The 17,010-nt window shown below is 49.0% G+C and overlaps 1 protein-coding gene and 1 gene segment (V, D, J or C); one reads left to right on the plus strand and one right to left on the minus strand.

Annotated features, from left to right (window-relative positions):
* LOC136571667 (T cell receptor beta constant 2-like) overlaps window positions 1-14,691 on the minus strand; it is a 35,572-nt gene extending 20,881 nt beyond the window's left edge. Inside the window, 2 exon segments of the C gene segment in view lie at window positions 13,928-14,235; window positions 14,649-14,691. Coding sequence covers window positions 13,928-14,235; window positions 14,649-14,691 — 351 coding nt within the window.
* On the plus strand, window positions 3,760-6,924 carry LOC136571668 (trypsin I-P1-like). Its single transcript, XM_066572241.1, has 5 exons — window positions 3,760-3,864; window positions 4,570-4,738; window positions 5,339-5,592; window positions 6,201-6,337; window positions 6,733-6,924. Exons 1-5 carry the CDS (start codon window positions 3,825-3,827, stop codon window positions 6,880-6,882), a joined length of 750 nt encoding a protein of 249 aa, XP_066428338.1. The 5' UTR covers window positions 3,760-3,824; the 3' UTR covers window positions 6,883-6,924.
* Window positions 14,692-17,010: the final 2,319 nt, after the last annotated feature.

The following is a 17,010-nucleotide window of genomic DNA, read 5'->3' on the forward strand; positions in this document are numbered from 1 at the left end:
CCCCTATCAGGGAAGTATTTTTAAACACATACACCCAGTACATGTACACTTAGTAGGTGATAATTAGATATGTGTAACATCAACGTTCTAATGTTTCCACCTCACACTTCAATGCATCATCTTGCACCCCACTTTGAAGACTTCTGCACAGGAACATCATAAGCCAGCAGCCTGTCACTGAATATAGATTTCAGAGGCAGAGTCTAGAAGATGCACAGCCCTTCACCAAACACTCTCCTGATCCCCAGCAACTGAGGAGTTGATGTTCCAAGTCCTAGGGGTGCCTGTCCAGGAGCACTTCACTGGCAGAAGATACATAGGAAGAGAGGAGCAATTGCTCCTCCACCACAAAGCTCTGTGAGATCACAGAATCACAGAATATTCTGAGGTGGGAGGGACCCACAAGGATCAATTCCAGTTCATAAGTGAATGGCTCATACAGGGACCAAAGCCATGATTGGGATGTAAAACGACTAAGCTCAGAAACTTCATGTTTTATGCTCATGGGAAGCTTTACCTCTGTCAGCCCATAGTCTCAACAGGTTTCTCTTTCCCAGGATCTTGCATCAGCCTAGACAAATATATTTGCTTTATCTGAGTCCTGTGATGACACAGCTGACCAAAATACTTGAACTAGGAACATGGAGTTCCAGAAAACAGCTGCCATTGCTTGTCCATTGACAATATCTAACACAGCTGCTCTTCAGTCACCATCCCTCCCCCTTCCTGTGCCCCCAGGAGCCACCAGCTTTCTACTGCAGCATTACTACATGAAATGAGAAAGTTGTTTGCAGCAATGGATGTACACCCTTGAGTGTATTCTTTGAAGGATACTATAAAAAAACCTTTAAATGGGTCTGTGAGATGTTCAGCACCACTGAGCAGAAGGAGTTATTTGTGTTTCAGACAGGGATTTCTTGTCCTAAAGAAAGAAAGAAAGGAGGGTCATCAGAAGGTGTTCTAATTTCAGCTGTAATTCAAAGGGGTCTGTTCACCCTCCACAGTTCTCATGGAAAGACCTGAAAGGTTGCTCTGAGACTGCTTGCTGGATGACCTCTGAATCATGCGTCAGAAACGCCATTTGCCTTCCTTTGACATCAGTTTGCCCCGTGAGCAGAACACCATGGAGTTCTGGGCCTTATGGGAGCCTCTAGAAGGAGTGTCAGAGAGGCTGTTAGGAGAATGAGAGGGGCTTGGGTGAGGTATGTTCACTAGATACCTGCCATCAAAGACTTAGAAACACAAGAGCCACAGGAGCTATGATCCAGACCTTTGGCTGTGAGCTTTAGCAGTAGCCTAGGAACAGGTCAGGAGTCTCCTCTTGCTGATTTAAGCAAGTAGTTTATGGAACCAGAGAGATCATGTTTTGTTGCAGTTCAAATTTATTTTACTGATTCTTTGTTAAGTGGTTTGTTCTGTTGTACCCCCATGCTCTCCCTGAGTTGGTTGACCCCTGGGTTTTACCCTCCCTCAAAGCTGTCCCTCATACCATGCCCCACCTATTGTTCCAGCTCTTTCCCTGCCTGTCAAGGCATTCCAGCCCCTTTTGTTCCTGAACCTTCTCTGCCACTATAACGTGGGCTAATCCCCAACTGCAACACCTTTTGGAATTCCCCTACTCCTGGAAGCCCCATTGGTCCATGTGACCCACCCTCCTACCCCAATTGGCCCCAGACACTTGATGTAATGCCCTCACTCCTCCCCTGAGGATTCCCTAATGGTTAGCTGTTTGTATCCACCCCCTGAGCTGTATCTGTATAAAATCGCTTGCACGGGAGTGCCCCAGGCTCTTTGTTTCTGGTCTCCTTACTTGCAATAAACTTTTTCTTGTACAACCTCAAGACAGAGAACCTCCTCCTTTCTCTTCTGCCCAGTCCCTGTCATGGCTTGTGTCTGGCACCATAGAGCAAGTGGATCTAAAGGTTCTGCCTCTGGTAAATCCCTATCCTGAGGCAGTTCCCCACTCCTGGCATGGTGCCAGAATTATACGAGCTAGCCGGGGCTCTGGTAGCCATGGCAATGTTCTTATGGGGGATTATCAGCCAGCCCTATACGATGGACTTCTTCATGCTGCAAAGAATAATTTATATGTGAAAGATGAGATAGGATTAAATAAGTAACAGAGGAAATAATAAATAAATAAGTAACAGAGGAAAACAATAAAAAGTACTAAGATAAAGGCAGGTATGGGCAAGCTTCCTGATTCAAATGCTTACTTGGTAATTCACGTAAAATTTGTGTGGATATTAAACCGAATGAAAAACCCCAAGAAAGGAAGGAAAGGGAAGCAGTTGTAGCCTAAGTGTTACCTTACAGGATATGAAAGCTACAGATCAGGAAAAATATTGTTCTAAAACACGGGTCTGCTTCTATGCTAATGACACATTCTGGACAAAGAAAACAGAAATCCACAGATCAAATGAAACCCTAGAGTAAACTGGAAATTTTTCTTGCTCCACTTAGTTATGATGAGATTGGATAGCTTTGGTAGTTTTAGACCCTCTTAGTCCTTAGAACATTTTCCTTTCCCACAGGAAGCTTCTAATCCTTCTTTCTTTCACAGGATACAGCATGCTTGTAAGAAAGCTGTGCAGTAATACCAGTTTAAAGGCCAACACAATTCATGCACCACCTTAGAGAAGGCCCTGGCCTTGGACTTTTACTTCAACATGAAGGAAAATTTCCCTCTGGACAGTGACACTGTGCGTATCAGTCCTCTAGGGTGTACAAAAATTCAATCAAAAAATGTAGAGGAAGAGTATTCTGATTTAGTGTCTCAAGCTATTCCAGCATTTCCAAACATACGGCTTCTCTTTAATATCTCTGGAGGGAATCCTGTGTCTTTCAGGAGCTAACATGATGAAGTTGGCAGCTGCTTGGAGAATGAACATGATTATTCAGCAAAACATTAAGCTTTAGTAAACTTTGCATCATGACAGAAATCCCCACTCCTGCAGATTTAAGAAGATCTCATTATTTTTGTTTGCAGCATTATTGTACATCTACATTACACCCATAAACATCAGCATTGTACTGAAATTCTTGTGTAGCAAAAATGAGTCTGTAGAACATTCCAAAGATGAATAAAAGCATGGTTTGGTACTTAGGCAGACATTTTAATACCGTTTAGGGGAGAGAAATTAGAAAAGGGAGATGCTGAGCATTCCCATATTTGAACTATTTGACTTGGGAAACAGTGGGTGCACAGGATCGTTTTTCTATCCTCCCTTTTGAAATTACAATGGAGGAATTTGATTTAGGAAATCACTGTATTGCATATGGTAAAAACACACATTATTCAAGAAAAGGAATTTGCTAAAATAAACTGAACAAAGTTAGCCACTGGGTTTGCTGGAATTTTTTGCTTTTGTTTCCCAAATAAATGCAATGTATCTTTGTGTCTCCTATCTAAAATATGCAACTTCTAGTAAAAGCATGCATTTTTAAGAAAGATACCATCAGCACAGAGGAATCTGAAAGAGGTTTGAGAGTTGTTATTCCTGTTGTACAGGTGCTGTGTATAAGAATGAGACAGACAACAAGTACACGTCTTCCAAAGCAAAAAGGTATTTTTAGATTGAAGGCTACCTTACAGAATAATTAGAATAGCTCTCTATCTTAGCAGAGGTTTATGATTAACGTGTATGACATTTGTACATTCTACCAATGCCTGTTAATGCCCACATTTGGATCTTCAAATTTTCCACTGTGTACTTTTTGTCTGGAGAAAACCTTGGACTAGAGATAAGACCATCACCAAAAACGTATTTCTAGCAGCTCCCACGTCCAGTCAGCCAGTCTGGGTTTGAGGTCGAATCGAGACCATGAAGTGCCTGCTGCTTCTCGCCTTTATTGGGGTGGCTGGTGAGTATATCTTTTATTTCTATTTCTGCCATTTAATAGGAAGCTGATTTTCTAAATCAAAACTGCAAGGTAGCCTGTTGTGGGAAAGCCAAGTCCAGTTTTGACTTGCACAAGTCAGAGCCTTGCAGCTTCCATCTTCTGTCTGCTCATAATGCCTTGTGCCACAAGGTGGGGAATGAACGCCTTCATAGGGGCTCCCGACCCAGCTATGGAGATGTGGCCACAGCTTCAGAAAAAGGCTACCTCCTCCTTCGGGACTAAGGAGTGCACAGGGAATAGCTCTGGACCAGGAAGTCCTAAAGCAACTGCAAAATTTTGGACCCTTGGTCGGTGCTCCAAGAAGATATCACTGCACAGTAGTTTTTACTTTTTCCCTCAGTCAACCTTTGACTGTTTCAGTAGATGGGATTCAGGGAAAGACACACCCGTGATCTGATCCAACAAGAATATTTCAGTGTCCCTATGTTCTCAGGGAGTAGCCAGCAGGGCTTTAGTTGCAGATACGTGAGGCACCCGTGTAAGTCTGATCCCCTTCTTTGAGGTGCAGCAAATGCATGTGCCTTAGACCTGCCCAGCAGCGCTGCCCTGAGTGTCCATGGAAGGGGAGCCTACAAGTGAGGGGCTTCAGACAGGCAGCCACAGGGCAGATTACAGGCCACATTACCTTAGGCCAGCTGTTGACACATGGCACTTCTTGTCCCGCAGTTGCCTTCCCCACCTTTGCTGAAGACGATGATGACAAGATTGTGGGAGGCTACACCTGCGCAAAGAACTCTGTGCCCTATCAGGTGTCCCTGAATTCTGGATATCACTTCTGTGGAGGTTCCCTCATCAGCAGCCAGTGGGTCCTGTCGGCTGCTCACTGCTACAAATCGTGAGTGGAAAAATTACATCCTTCTATATCCTACTTCTGTCTTCCAGCTCCCTTCTAGCAGGAATTCAGCTATGAGATAGAAATACGTAAGTGCCTCCGTTCTCACCGGAGACAGCCAAGGGATGGGTGGATCATTCAGGAAGCCAGGCCGAGGCATCCTGAGGGGTTTTCCACTTCTGCAAACGTTCCTGTGAATGCAGAGCATTTTCTGAAATAACAGTGGGATAATCAAGCAGAGAGGTCTAGGCTTTGATTTCTTATCAATTGCATGAATCTTGCTAAAGCATTCTCCCTGGAGAACAGGAAGAGGATCGAGGTCTGGCTGGAGCCATTTGCCTTGTCCCAAAATATTTGTATCTAGTGCTGCTCTGTATTCAACTGCTGCCATGTATTTACAGACCCGCAGAAATTCACCACCCATGCATGGAGTGGGTTAAGATCTCAGTGTGGATTCCCAGGGCTCCCTGCAGGACAAGAAAGATCCCCTGCCCCAGAAGGCTTCTGTGGCAGTGGTGTTGGAGCGAGTGCACTCAGTGCCAGGGAGGTTTCTCTCAACCTGCCCCCAGCAGTAAAGGACACGCTGCGCCTTCTGTTTTCCAGTCGCATCCAAGTGCAGCTCGGGAAACACAACCTGGAGCTCACCGAATCCACACAGCAGTTTATCAACTCTGCTAAAGTCATCCGCCACTCTGGCTTCAGCTCCTACACCCTGGACAATGACATCATGCTCATCAAGCTGGCCACCCCAGCCACTCTCAGCAATGCTGTCCAAACCATTCCTCTGCCTACCAGCTGCGTGGCCGCCGGCACCACCTGCCTGATCTCCGGCTGGGGCAACACTCTCAGCAGTGGCAGTGAGTACTCTGGGGGAGCCTACAGACCCTCGGGGGCCCAGGACAGTTTCTAGGTCCTGGCCATTAACCCCCAACAGGACAGGCTAAAACACAGGGATGTGCTGTGGGACAGCTTTTTGGAGTGATGCGTCAATGTAGGGACTGCACAGTTAATGTCAACAGAGTTGTCAATTCTCTGAGAGTAAGGGTGAAGTCTGGGACTGTGCAACTTGAATTCCTACCAGAGATCTCTGTTCTCTCACGCCGATGGTCAGAGATGTGCATGGCCAGTGGTGCCTATTCCATTGGACCTGCACCAGAGGAGAGGATGGTTTTCCTGAGGTTCAGGTTTCCTCCAGTGTATGTATCACAAGAGCGGCCCCTCCCTTGCCAACTGATGAACTTCCAGGTACCAGAAAAGTTAAGGTGGCTGCAGTGTAGAATGGTGGGCCCATGGGTAGAATTTGTTCCATCTCTACAGAAGGGACCCATGCTGTGCTTACTGTGGACAGGAAGCAGGATGGCTGCTAGAACAGGGTGTCCAGCATTTGCTTTTCTGCTAAGATCTTCCCCGAGCTCTGAAAAGGACTCAGCAATGCCAGCAACCATCTCTCCCTATTTCTTTGCAGCTAACTACCCGGACCAGCTGCAGTGCCTGAAGGCTCCGGTCCTCACCGCCGAGCAGTGCTCTGATGCCTACCCTGGGCAAATTACCAAGAACATGATGTGTGTTGGATACGTGGAGGGAGGAAAAGACTCCTGCCAGGTAACTCATCTGCCTCTCCTCTCCCAGGCATTTCTCTCCCACCTTTTCCCAGCTGAAGAGGCCTTCACATTACAGAGTCAGCTATACTCACTGCACTGGTAAATCTGAGTTTCTGAATGACAGCAGAGGCTTCAGGCACACATATCCTGAAGGTTTGCCAATACTGCATCCGGCAAAAGCAGGCAGCTGACTCATCCTTAGCTGTGGTGAACTTGGAGCTCAAGTCAGGCATGGTAGCATCAGGCGGAGAGTGTGAATCAGGAGCAGCCTTGGTAGAACTTTTGTGCAGAGTACGCCCGGCAGGGCTTCCTCTGGGGTCAGTGATCTCAGGGATCTCTGGCTCATTGCTCAGGCTGATGCCATTTGCTGAATATCCATACCCTTTGTGTGCACAGGGAGATTCCGGTGGTCCCGTGGTCTGCAACGGACAGCTCCAGGGCATTGTCTCCTGGGGTTATGGATGTGCCCAGCGGGGCTATCCCGGAGTTTACACCAAGGTTTGCAACTACGTCTCCTGGATCCAGTCCACCATGGCCTCCAACTGAGACGCTTGTTTGGTGCAACCTGTATTTTCTCATCATCATTTCTGTTCTTTTGGGTCTGGACAAGCAAAAATTATGAGAAATTAATAAAGACTTTCAGGCACCCCTACTTTGTGCACTCTTTTTCTGGAAACTTCCAAAGGCTCTTATATGGAGCACAGTGGCAGTGAACATCAGTCAGGAGAAAATACTTATTATTTGTAGTGCCTGTCAATTGACAGGGTCTTGGAACTCCTTGCAGACTCATCATCAAGATTCTTTCAGTCAGTTACATGCTCTTGTTTCTGAAGGAGAACATAATTTTTGTTCTTTTTGAACAGGAAAAGTAATAGCCAATATTTCAACAGTTCTTGAAATGATTCTGAAATTCATCCTCAAACATAGCCTGTCCCCCTTTCTCTTGGAACACTAGCAGCTGCAGCATGTCATCCTTTCTTTGGGCCTGCTTATATCACCGCCTGAGCAATGGAAGAGGGATGAGGGTGTTGAGGGCCAGGATAGCAACAGAAGGCAGGTCATTGCAGCAGAGTATTTGGATCTGCCATGTTAAAGAGTTGGTCCTTGCCAGGAGGCTGATTGGGATGTCATGTTTGGTGCTTGCAGAGTCCCAGAACCAGGCTGTGGTGTCCCAAATCCCAAGATGAAAAGGTCAGGAGAGAGGAAGGAGGGAAGTGAGGAAGGAAGGCAGAAAAGCTGCAGGAAGACAGGACTTAGGGCTGGGAGGGAAGCAGGAAGGCGAGCCAGAAAGGGAGAAAGGCAGCAAAAAAAGCAGGAGAGAAGGAAGGAAGATAAAAAGGCAAAAATGAATAAAAGAATGAACACTAAAAGGAAGACAGGAAATGAAAGAAGCAGGAGGGCAGGAAGAAAGGCTCAGGGAGTGTTGGTAGCCATGAGTATCTGCCGCTGCCTGGGACTCTTTGCCTACAGTACCGGGATACAGTGAGGATTGGATTGCATCATAAACAATGCAGTGCTCAGGCCACATGGTAGTGGTGTAACATGGGGTCCCAGCTGCACAGCTGTGTGCCCATTCCCCTTCAGACCAGTAGGGCCAACAATCAGAGGGCCATCTATTTCCAGATTGTGGAGAAAGAAAGGCCTGTATGAACTATTCCACATCCTGGTTCTCAAACCATAAGTTGACATACCAGACAGATTTAAAGCAGAGATGGATGGGGAATTGAATAGGGAATAGGAAAAGAATAGGTGTAACAGGACAAAAAGGATAGGACAGGGAGACGTAGAAGGAGGAAAGTGACAAGCAGTGTGGTAGGCATAGGGACAGGCGTTCGGAAGATTTCGGGCTGTGACGGAAAATTACAGGAATCCTTCTACCCCTCTCCCCATAGATAAGGATCACCCTTGGAATGTAGCCAAATGTGTAGCCCCCCTAACCTATGCATGCCAGTAACTTTCCACTCCATACTAACCCTAGAAAGTATAGCCAAACCCCTGTCTGACGTAGAGAAGCCCCTTAGTCCATAAATACCCTCGAGACCCCTCAATAAAAGCCTTTAACCGTCCACCACATTGGTGTCAGCGTCCGTTACTGGCCACGAAGGATCCCAAGGAGGAGATCGCAGTGCTGGACTCCGATACCAGGTCATCGCGGCCTTCACAAGAAGGCAACAAAGCAGTCTGAGAATGGCAAAGAAAGGAGTGGAGGCAGTGAGGATGAGAAGAAACCAGAGTCAGAAGGTGATTCAGAGATGGGAAAGAACAGAAAAGCAGATACAGACCATGCTAAAGACAGACAGATGGCCAACAGACATACACCGTCTTTGCTGAAGACCTGGGGGACAAGTCAGAAAATAAGGGCTCTGTCAAAACACAGGGCTCAGTGTGTGCTGGAGGCAGATCCCTGTTTGCCTGGAAAGGTTTGTGCTGTGGTGCATCAGCCTTTGAGTCACTGTGGATCTCTTTCAGCACAGAAATATGTGCCTGTGTCATTGAGCAGGGCATGCTGTATCTTCACAGATAAATGGTTGTTCCTAGTCCCATTACTCTGGAAGCGATTTTGGAATTCCTTCTCAAAATCTGCTTTGCCGCCTTCCACTGAATATACAACCAGCTGCATTCTGGCATCCTTCTCCATGGGTAACTTGTACCAGTACAGGTATATGAAATCTTTCCCTGATGCAGAACATTCCAGAGTGACGGTGTCTCCCACCCGGACCACTGAATCTGGTGATTGCTGAAGGGCCCAGCCTGGAGAGACAGGAGATGGAAGGTGGGAAGTGAAATGCATTGAAGAAGACAAAAATACACATCCTTGAAGTATGCCATGGGATGGAATTCCACCAGGACATCAGAAAGCAATGAGACAGTGCCCAGAAAACTCTGAAAAAGGCACATGGGATCCAAAATCCTCAAACAAACCAAATGCAGCAGTAAATCTGTTTGGAGAAATAATGACTTTGGTACACTCATGAGAGGTATTAAAATGGGGCAGGAAAAAACAAATTTACAGCTTTGCAGCGTTTAGTGATTAAATAGGTGGTGAAAATGTTCACCTGATTCATTGCCCACTCCCACCCTGGATGCCTTGGGAAGGGGCAGAGCCAGCAACTGGGAGCAGAGCTGAGGATGCAGCAGCAGCTCCCGTGCAGCTGCTCAGGAGGGAGGAATGCCCACTTACCCACAGGGAGCAGCATGGCCACAAGGAAGCGGTGGAAATGCATGGAGAAAGGCCCCCTCCTTCCAGGCACCTGCCCCTGGTGCCAGCACAGACACAGAGGTGTGGAAAGAGGAGGGTGGAGAGGAAGAGATACGTCTCTCTGAGGGTGGGCAGGGCAGGGAGCGGGAGGCTGAAATGTCACCAAGGCTCTTGGCTACCCAGGAATGGTGGGGAATGACACCTGCAGGCAGCCATGAGCTGCTTGTACTCTGCTCCTCTGGCTTCCTGCTGTGTGGGAGCGTGGCTGTGCAAGAGTAGGTGGCACTTCAGTAGGTGCCATAGTTCAGAGCTACCACGGAGCAGGATGGGGCTGTGTGTCAGCCTGAGTGTGTGCACAGGGATGCACAAAGTGGCAGAAATTGATGGGAAGACAAGGAGATCTCAGGAATGCATGTTTGTGTCTGTGTCCCGCTGTTTGTCTCCTCCCTAACCTCCCTCACACTCACAGAGTCCCAGCCCTGCAAGCTGCCATGTGGAATCTCTGCTTCTCCCAGTCAGGCCTGACGTGTTGTCCAGGGATGGGAGAAGCTGCTGACCTGCAGAGCTGGTGTCTCGTGGAGCCTGGCACAGAATAGTTCTCTTGCTGCCAGGCTCCAACTCAAAAAGGGGGATCTCAAGGAGAAAAAACGCTGCCTTTGCTTCTGCACTGGGATTTTCCATTGGGAGACTCTATACTTTGGAAAGATTTCTGAGGAGAAGGGTGTGCCCCACAGGATGTGTGGATACACCCTGACCTTCTCCGTGCCAGAGAAGAACAGATATAATCCTTGCCTCTTTATTGCAGCACTGTGCACAAGAGCACCAGGACACAAATGGACAAAGCTGGAGAAAACCATGTCCTGTCCTCTTCCCTGCACCCAGCCTTGCTCACCTGCCCAAGGCAGTGGGAAATCCCTGCAGGCAGGAAGAGACACTCGCAGTTTGTGTGCCCTGAGTTTGGGCACAGAGCTCTGGCACAGACTCTGCACATCCGTGCTGGGCTGTGTGCACTGCAGGGTGAGGCTGGCCCACACAGGCCATCAAGTGATCCGACTGCCCAGGGCTCTGAAGGGCTTTGCACTGAAGATGTTCCCCTGTGTGCTGCCAGCAGAGGAGAGCAGCAATGCCTGCAGCTCCTCCCAAGTCCTCTGCTGCAGGTCTGAGTGTGTCCCATTGCATTCATTCCCCCAAGCTGCCCAGAGATGATTCAGGGAAGACCCCAGATCCCGCTACAGTAGTTGTAGAAAAAAGCAAAGAGATGGGGCTGCTTTGTAGGAAGCCCAAATCCTGCCAGCACCATGAGCAGCACTGCAGCAGAGAGGAGGCTGTGCCTGATGTGTCCATGCAAAGGGTCTCCAGTTGCCTGGGGTGAGCAGAGGGCAGGGCAGTGCACGGGGAGCCTTGCAGAAGACACAGGATTTGAGGAGTCAGTGATGTTGAAGAGGCATGGCTGCTGTTTGGGGCCCTGTGTTTAGGTGCTGGGAAGCTTGGACATTAGCATGGGAATCTGCAGGGTGGGAACCACCTGGAGTGCCCTGAGCAGGCCTGTGCTGTGCACGGGTGTGTGTTATGCAGGACAGAATTATGGGATGGGCCAGCCAAGAAGGGACCTCAGGGGGTCACTGCTCCATCCTCCCTGCTCAAGCAGAGTCATCCCTAAGGACATGGCGCTTGACTGTCTCCACATAGTTCTGCAATATCTCCAGAGACAGAGGCTCCACAATTTCTTTGGACAGTCTCCTCCTTTACATGGTCTTGAACACTGCAAAGCTCTTAGCACAGATTCAGGTGGAACTTGCTGTGCATCATTTCTGCCTCTTGTCCTAGTGCTTGTCATCACAGTGAAGAACATGGATCTACCCCTAGGAGCCCTGCCTTCTGTTCCTTGTAGACATTGATGAGGTGGCCACTTAGTTGTTTCTTCTTAAAGCAGAACATACCCAGCTTCCTCAGCCTTTCTCCTCAACCCCGTTCTCGACAGAGGTGCTCCACTCTAGTAATCACCTTTCATCTCCTGTCCTGCACATTCTCCAGGAGCTCCATGTCTCTTTTGCACCAAAGAGTGTTGCGGTGTGAAGCAATATCCTGTTTCACCTTTCCCAGTCCCTCAGCTGTGCCAACCTCTCCCCTCCCCTCCCACTTGCCTCTTGCTAAGTGCTGTCCGTCAATCTTGACATTCCAGCAAGGGCGTCGTCTGGTTGGTGACGTTCCAAAGATGCTTCGCAGCCCTGGGGTCATTGGCCAGTCTAGGTGTCATTGTCCCCTGAGACTTCCCCCCTTTCCACCTGGTTGGTGGCTCACCTACCCCTTCCCCTCCCCCTGTCCCCGGGCTTACAAAGACACAGGACCTTGCGGTCAGGATTCTGTTGGAGCTGTTACCAAGATTCGGAGATCTGTGACCATGGAATAAAACTCTGGATGAACCTTCCGGCTCAATCCATTTCCTCTTCCTCTTCACCTCGCCTAAAGCCTTTCCATTAGAGGTAAAAAAAGAATTCCTGCTTGCCTGGACTTGTTCCAAGTGCCCAGCTGACACATACAGCCACCAAAGGTGTCTCTGAGGTGAAACACCACAGCTGCCGCCTCTGGTCAAGCAGCAAGGGCCAGAGGAGCCCAGGCACGTTCCACCGGGCAATATTGGGATCATATTCCAATAAAAGAGCCCAGAACAGGAGACATCACTGCAGATGTTCCTCACCAGGGCTGAGTGGAGCCTCAATTCCCTCCCCCTGCTGGCAATGCTCTTCCTAATGCATGCCAGGACACCACTGGCTTGTTGGACACCAGGACAAGTTGCTGCCTCATGGGGAGCTTCTTATCCATCAGGACCCCCAGGTCCTTCTCTGAAGAGCTGCTTCCCAGATTGTTGCAGTGCGATTTCCTGTTTCACCTATCCCAACCCCCTCAGGTGTGCCATCCTTTCCCCCTCCCCATTTTGCCCTCCTGCCTAAGAGCTGTCCATCAATCAACATTCCAGCAAGGCGTCATGTGGTTGGCAGATTCCCATCATGTTTGGGTCATTGGCCTGTCCAAGTGTCTGTATCCCTTGAGCCTTCCCCTCCTCACACCTGGTTGGCCTCACCTGTCCCTTCCCTCCCCCTGTCCCCGGGGCTTCAAAGGACACCAGACCATGCGGCCGGGGTCCATCAGTGAGCTGTTACCACATTCAGAGGTCTACCATGCTGAAATAAAACTCTGGATTTAGACTCTACGATAGAAACCGCTTCTTTTCACTGTCGCTTGAACCTTGTCCACCAAAGGCAAACCGAGTTCCTACTTTGCCTGGATTTTTTCTGAGTGCCCAGCTGCAGCATCCAGCCGGCCAAAGGTATCTCTGGGGTGAAAAACGCCACAGCTGCCGCCTTTGGTCCAGCAGCAAGGGCCAGAAGAAGCCAGGCAAGACACTCCCGGAAACATCGGGGTCTAATATTCAATACCAGATGGTCAGTGCTTTCCTGTGCTGCTGCACGGAGCAATTCCTCCCCAGGTGCAGAACCCTGCATTTGCCTTTGCTGAATTTGAGCATGTTCCTCTCTGCCCATCCCTCCAACCTGTCAAGGCCCATCTGAAGGGCTGCACAGCCTTCTCAGGTATCAGAAACTCCTCCTAACTTGGTGTAATCAGGCAATTTGATAAGGACACTCTCTACCCTTCATCTGAGTCACTGATGTGCAGAACACTGTAACCTGTGGGAAATTTCTGTTATCTGCTCAGCTTGCTAATGCGACCTGTAATTTTTATCATATGTTTGCTGAAGATAAACTGTATGTGGATCAAGGGCTGGAAGGCAGGTGGATCCTGCCCCAGCCACCACTCTGCATGGAGGACTTAGGGATCCACTGAACACCTTACCAGAGTAAGCACAGGCTTGTGCTCTGCTGTTCCTATTCCTTGGCCACAGAACAACCACAGACAAGGCGTTGGAGCAGAGGAGCATGTGGGCAGCTGCCCCACGGTGCTGGCAACTTCCACACCTGCCAGGCCTTGCCTTTATGCACAGGTGCACCAAGAACTTCCCACACAAGCATTTTTCCTGTTTGACAGTGAGAGGTATGAGCAGGGCTGACTGGAGTTAAGTAAGAGGAAGACAATGGAGTGCAGATTGATCACACAAAGAAGAAGCTATGGAAGGAAAGGGAGACAGAGAGGAGAAGAAGGGATGAGAGAAACAACTGTAGTGCAAATAGGAGTTAAATGCAGAGGGAGGCCTGGAGTGGCAAAGAGAGAATAATGGACAAATAAACTGTCAACATCTGAGAAGAGGACGAAGGCAAGGCTAGGAAGCAGAGCAGCTAAGGAGTGAGAAGTGATCACCCTGCCTCGTGCAGCACCCACAAGGTGGAAAGCAGGTCCTGTTTGTGCAGGGACAAGTTTGTGCTCAGCTCCCTCAGCAGTCTCACCACTGTGTTCACTCTCAGCACAGTAGTATGTGCCAGAGTCATTGAGAAAGGCATGTTCTATTGAGAGGGTGATACTGTCTCCTTCTATCTTGCTGCTCTTGAAATGCCTCTCAAAACCCTTCTCCACCTCTGCATTAAGACCTTCATATGCATAAACCAACTGGGTCAGACTGGAATTCTTCTCTGAAGGCTGCAGGAACCAGTACATAACTCTGTTGGAGGATTTCTTCTTGGAACATTCCAGATTCACAGACTGGCCTTCTTTGATCACCATGTCTGGAGACTGTTCCAGGCCTAACACTGGAAAGGAAAAGTAGGAGCAGTGAGGAAGAGGAAAAAATGGGAAAAAACTCAACTAAGCACTGTGAGTTGGTCGGGAAAGGGTGAGAAGGCATTGGGCAGCCAAGGGAGCAGTTCAAGGCATGGGACAGCTCTTCAGATCAGCAGGTGAATTTCCAATCTCTCCTCAATAGGCAAGGCGCATTCCTGCGCTGTTTGAGTCCAAAACCAGGAACCATCTAGGGGCTGCACAAAGAATGACAAATAGATGGGCATTGCAGAAGATTCAGGCATTCCCATTGCCCCCACATTGACTGCTGATCCTCCATGCAGAAAGCTCTGCAGGATGAAGCACTGCCAGGAGCTGGCTACACAGCTGGGAGAGCAGCAGCGGGATCAGTGGAGGTGCTCAGGGCTGGGTTGAGTTCACTTACCCAGAGGGCCCAGCATGGCCACAAAGAAACAGCAGGGAACCATGGGGGGACAGCCCCTGCCCTCTCAGCAGCCTGCCCCTTGTGTCTGCCCAAAGGTTTGTGCAGAGGGAGCAGTGAGTGAGGGTGAGACATCTCGGGGTGGGGCTGGCCAAGGAATGAGAGAAGGCATTGGCTGGCTGGGAGCCCTGGGCAATGACACAAACTGTGTGTCAGCACAAACTCTGTTTCTGCAGGAAACCAGGAACCCTGCAGGGATGCAGTGTCCGGTCGGCTGTCTGTTTCTGCCCAGACACGTGTAGGGTGGTTCTGGGGCCGCCCGCGCTTCAAATGCCTATTCTGGACTCTTCAGTTTTTTGGTCTTCAGATTGTTTGTTATTTCTTATCTACAGAATTTTCTTTTTGCCCAGCAGAGGTGTGCCCTGCAAGGCAGCCAAGGGCACTCTGACCACCCACGGGGCAGTCGTGTCTTTTTATACTAAAAACTACGTACATCATATTTACCTTTATTTCCCAATACCTTTCACCCATATTAGCAAGTGCACCTTCACCATGGACCAATCCCCAAGTGCCAACATCACCACAGAAAATGGATGACAAGAAGAAGAAGGAAGAAGGACAAGACACTCCCTGATCCCTCCATCTTGTCTCCATAACCCCCCTGTACCAAAACCCTAAAATCTGTATTTCACCCTGTAAATACATCATTCCTGCACCATCCATTCCCAAGTGACTCTCATGTCCTCAAAGAGGTGGCACATACCTAGAGGGATCAAAGTCAAGCCACCAGACGCTCCTGGCAACATTCAAGGATTTCCCAGCCCCCCAAGGGTTCTCTCGGTAACTCTGCACATCCAGAGTGATGTGCTGAGTTCCCACAATGGAGCAGGTGGAAGGGGCAGGCTGGGTGTGCTGGGTGTGGAGGGAAGGATGGGGTTGGAAGGACAGAACTGTGCTGAGCTTGCAGGGGAGTCTGAGTGTGTGCAAGGCAAGGAATGATGGCTGCTCCCCTCCTGCCTCTGAAGTCCTTGGGAGATGGAGCAATGAGGGATAAAGGCCACATAGAGGGCCCTTGACTTTTCCCATGCACTCTCCCTGTCTTCCCCAGACAGGGCTGGTTCAGTCCCTGCCTGGCCACCCCACGTCCCAGCCGGCTGTGTGACAGCTCTTCTTCTCTCTGCAGCCCTGTGAGCACAGCAAACACCACCTGTGAGAGGGAGGCAGGACCCTGAAGGACACCACAGCAGCCCAAGCACTCAGAGCTGTGAGGGCTCTCATGGGTGCTGCAGTGAGAGCGGCAGGAGAGGAAGGTAAATACCTGTGGGGAGCTGAGGCGCAGTGAGCCTTGTCTTTGCAGCTGGTGGAGAGGGAAGTGCTGTGTGAACTATTCCACATCCTGCTTCCCAGGCCTTGAACTGATGTAACAGATTATAAAGAAGGAGAGGTGGGTGAGCAAGGGAAGAGGAAAGACGAAGAAACTAGGTATGAGAGGACAGAGAGGAAAAGTCATGGGGACAGACAGAATGACATGAAAGAAGAAAGTCAGAAGCAGTTTTTGAATGGCAGAGAAATACTTGAAGACAAGAAGAAACCAGAGTGAGAAGAGGATTCAGAGATGGGAAAGAATAGAAAAGCAGTTAGAGCCCAGGCAAAAGGCAGAGAGATGGACAGATAGATGGACAGACAGAGTGTCATACCATGTTTTACCTAATGAGCTGGAGGGGAAGTAAGAAAACTGGGTTCTCTCAAACAGGGCTCAGTGTGTGCTGGTGGCAGATCCCTGTTTGCCTGGAAAGGTTTGTGCTGTGCTGCACCAGCCTTTGAGTCACTGTGGATCTCCTTCAGCACAGAAATATGTGCCTGTGTCATTGAGCAGGGCATGCTGGATCTTCACAGATAAATGGTTGTTCCTAGTCCCATTACTCTGGAAGCGATTTTGGAATTCCTTCTCAAAATCTGCTTTGAAACCTTCCACTGAATTTACAACCAGCTGCATTCTGGCATCCTTCTCCATGGGTAACTTGTACCAGAACATGGTCTTGACTGCATTCCCCAGTCCAGAACATTCCAGAGTGACGGTGTCTCCCACCCGGACCACTGAATCTGGTGATTGCTGAAGGGCCCAGCCTGGAGAGACAGGAGATGGAAGGTGGGAAGTGAAATGCATTGAAGAAGTCAAAAATACCAGCGATTCAAGTATGAATGTAATGACAACAGGATATCAGAAAGCTATGGAACAAAGTGACCTGCTTCTCTAAAAAAAGATAGATGGTGTGAAAAGACCCAAGACAAATCAGCTTTAAATGCAACAGTAAATATGTATTGAGAAATAATGACTTTGGTAGACTCAAATGAAGTATTAAAA

Source organism: Molothrus aeneus, chromosome 2, assembly GCF_037042795.1.
Source record: "Molothrus aeneus isolate 106 chromosome 2, BPBGC_Maene_1.0, whole genome shotgun sequence".
In the NCBI taxonomy this organism is placed as follows: Eukaryota; Metazoa; Chordata; class Aves; order Passeriformes; family Icteridae; genus Molothrus; species Molothrus aeneus.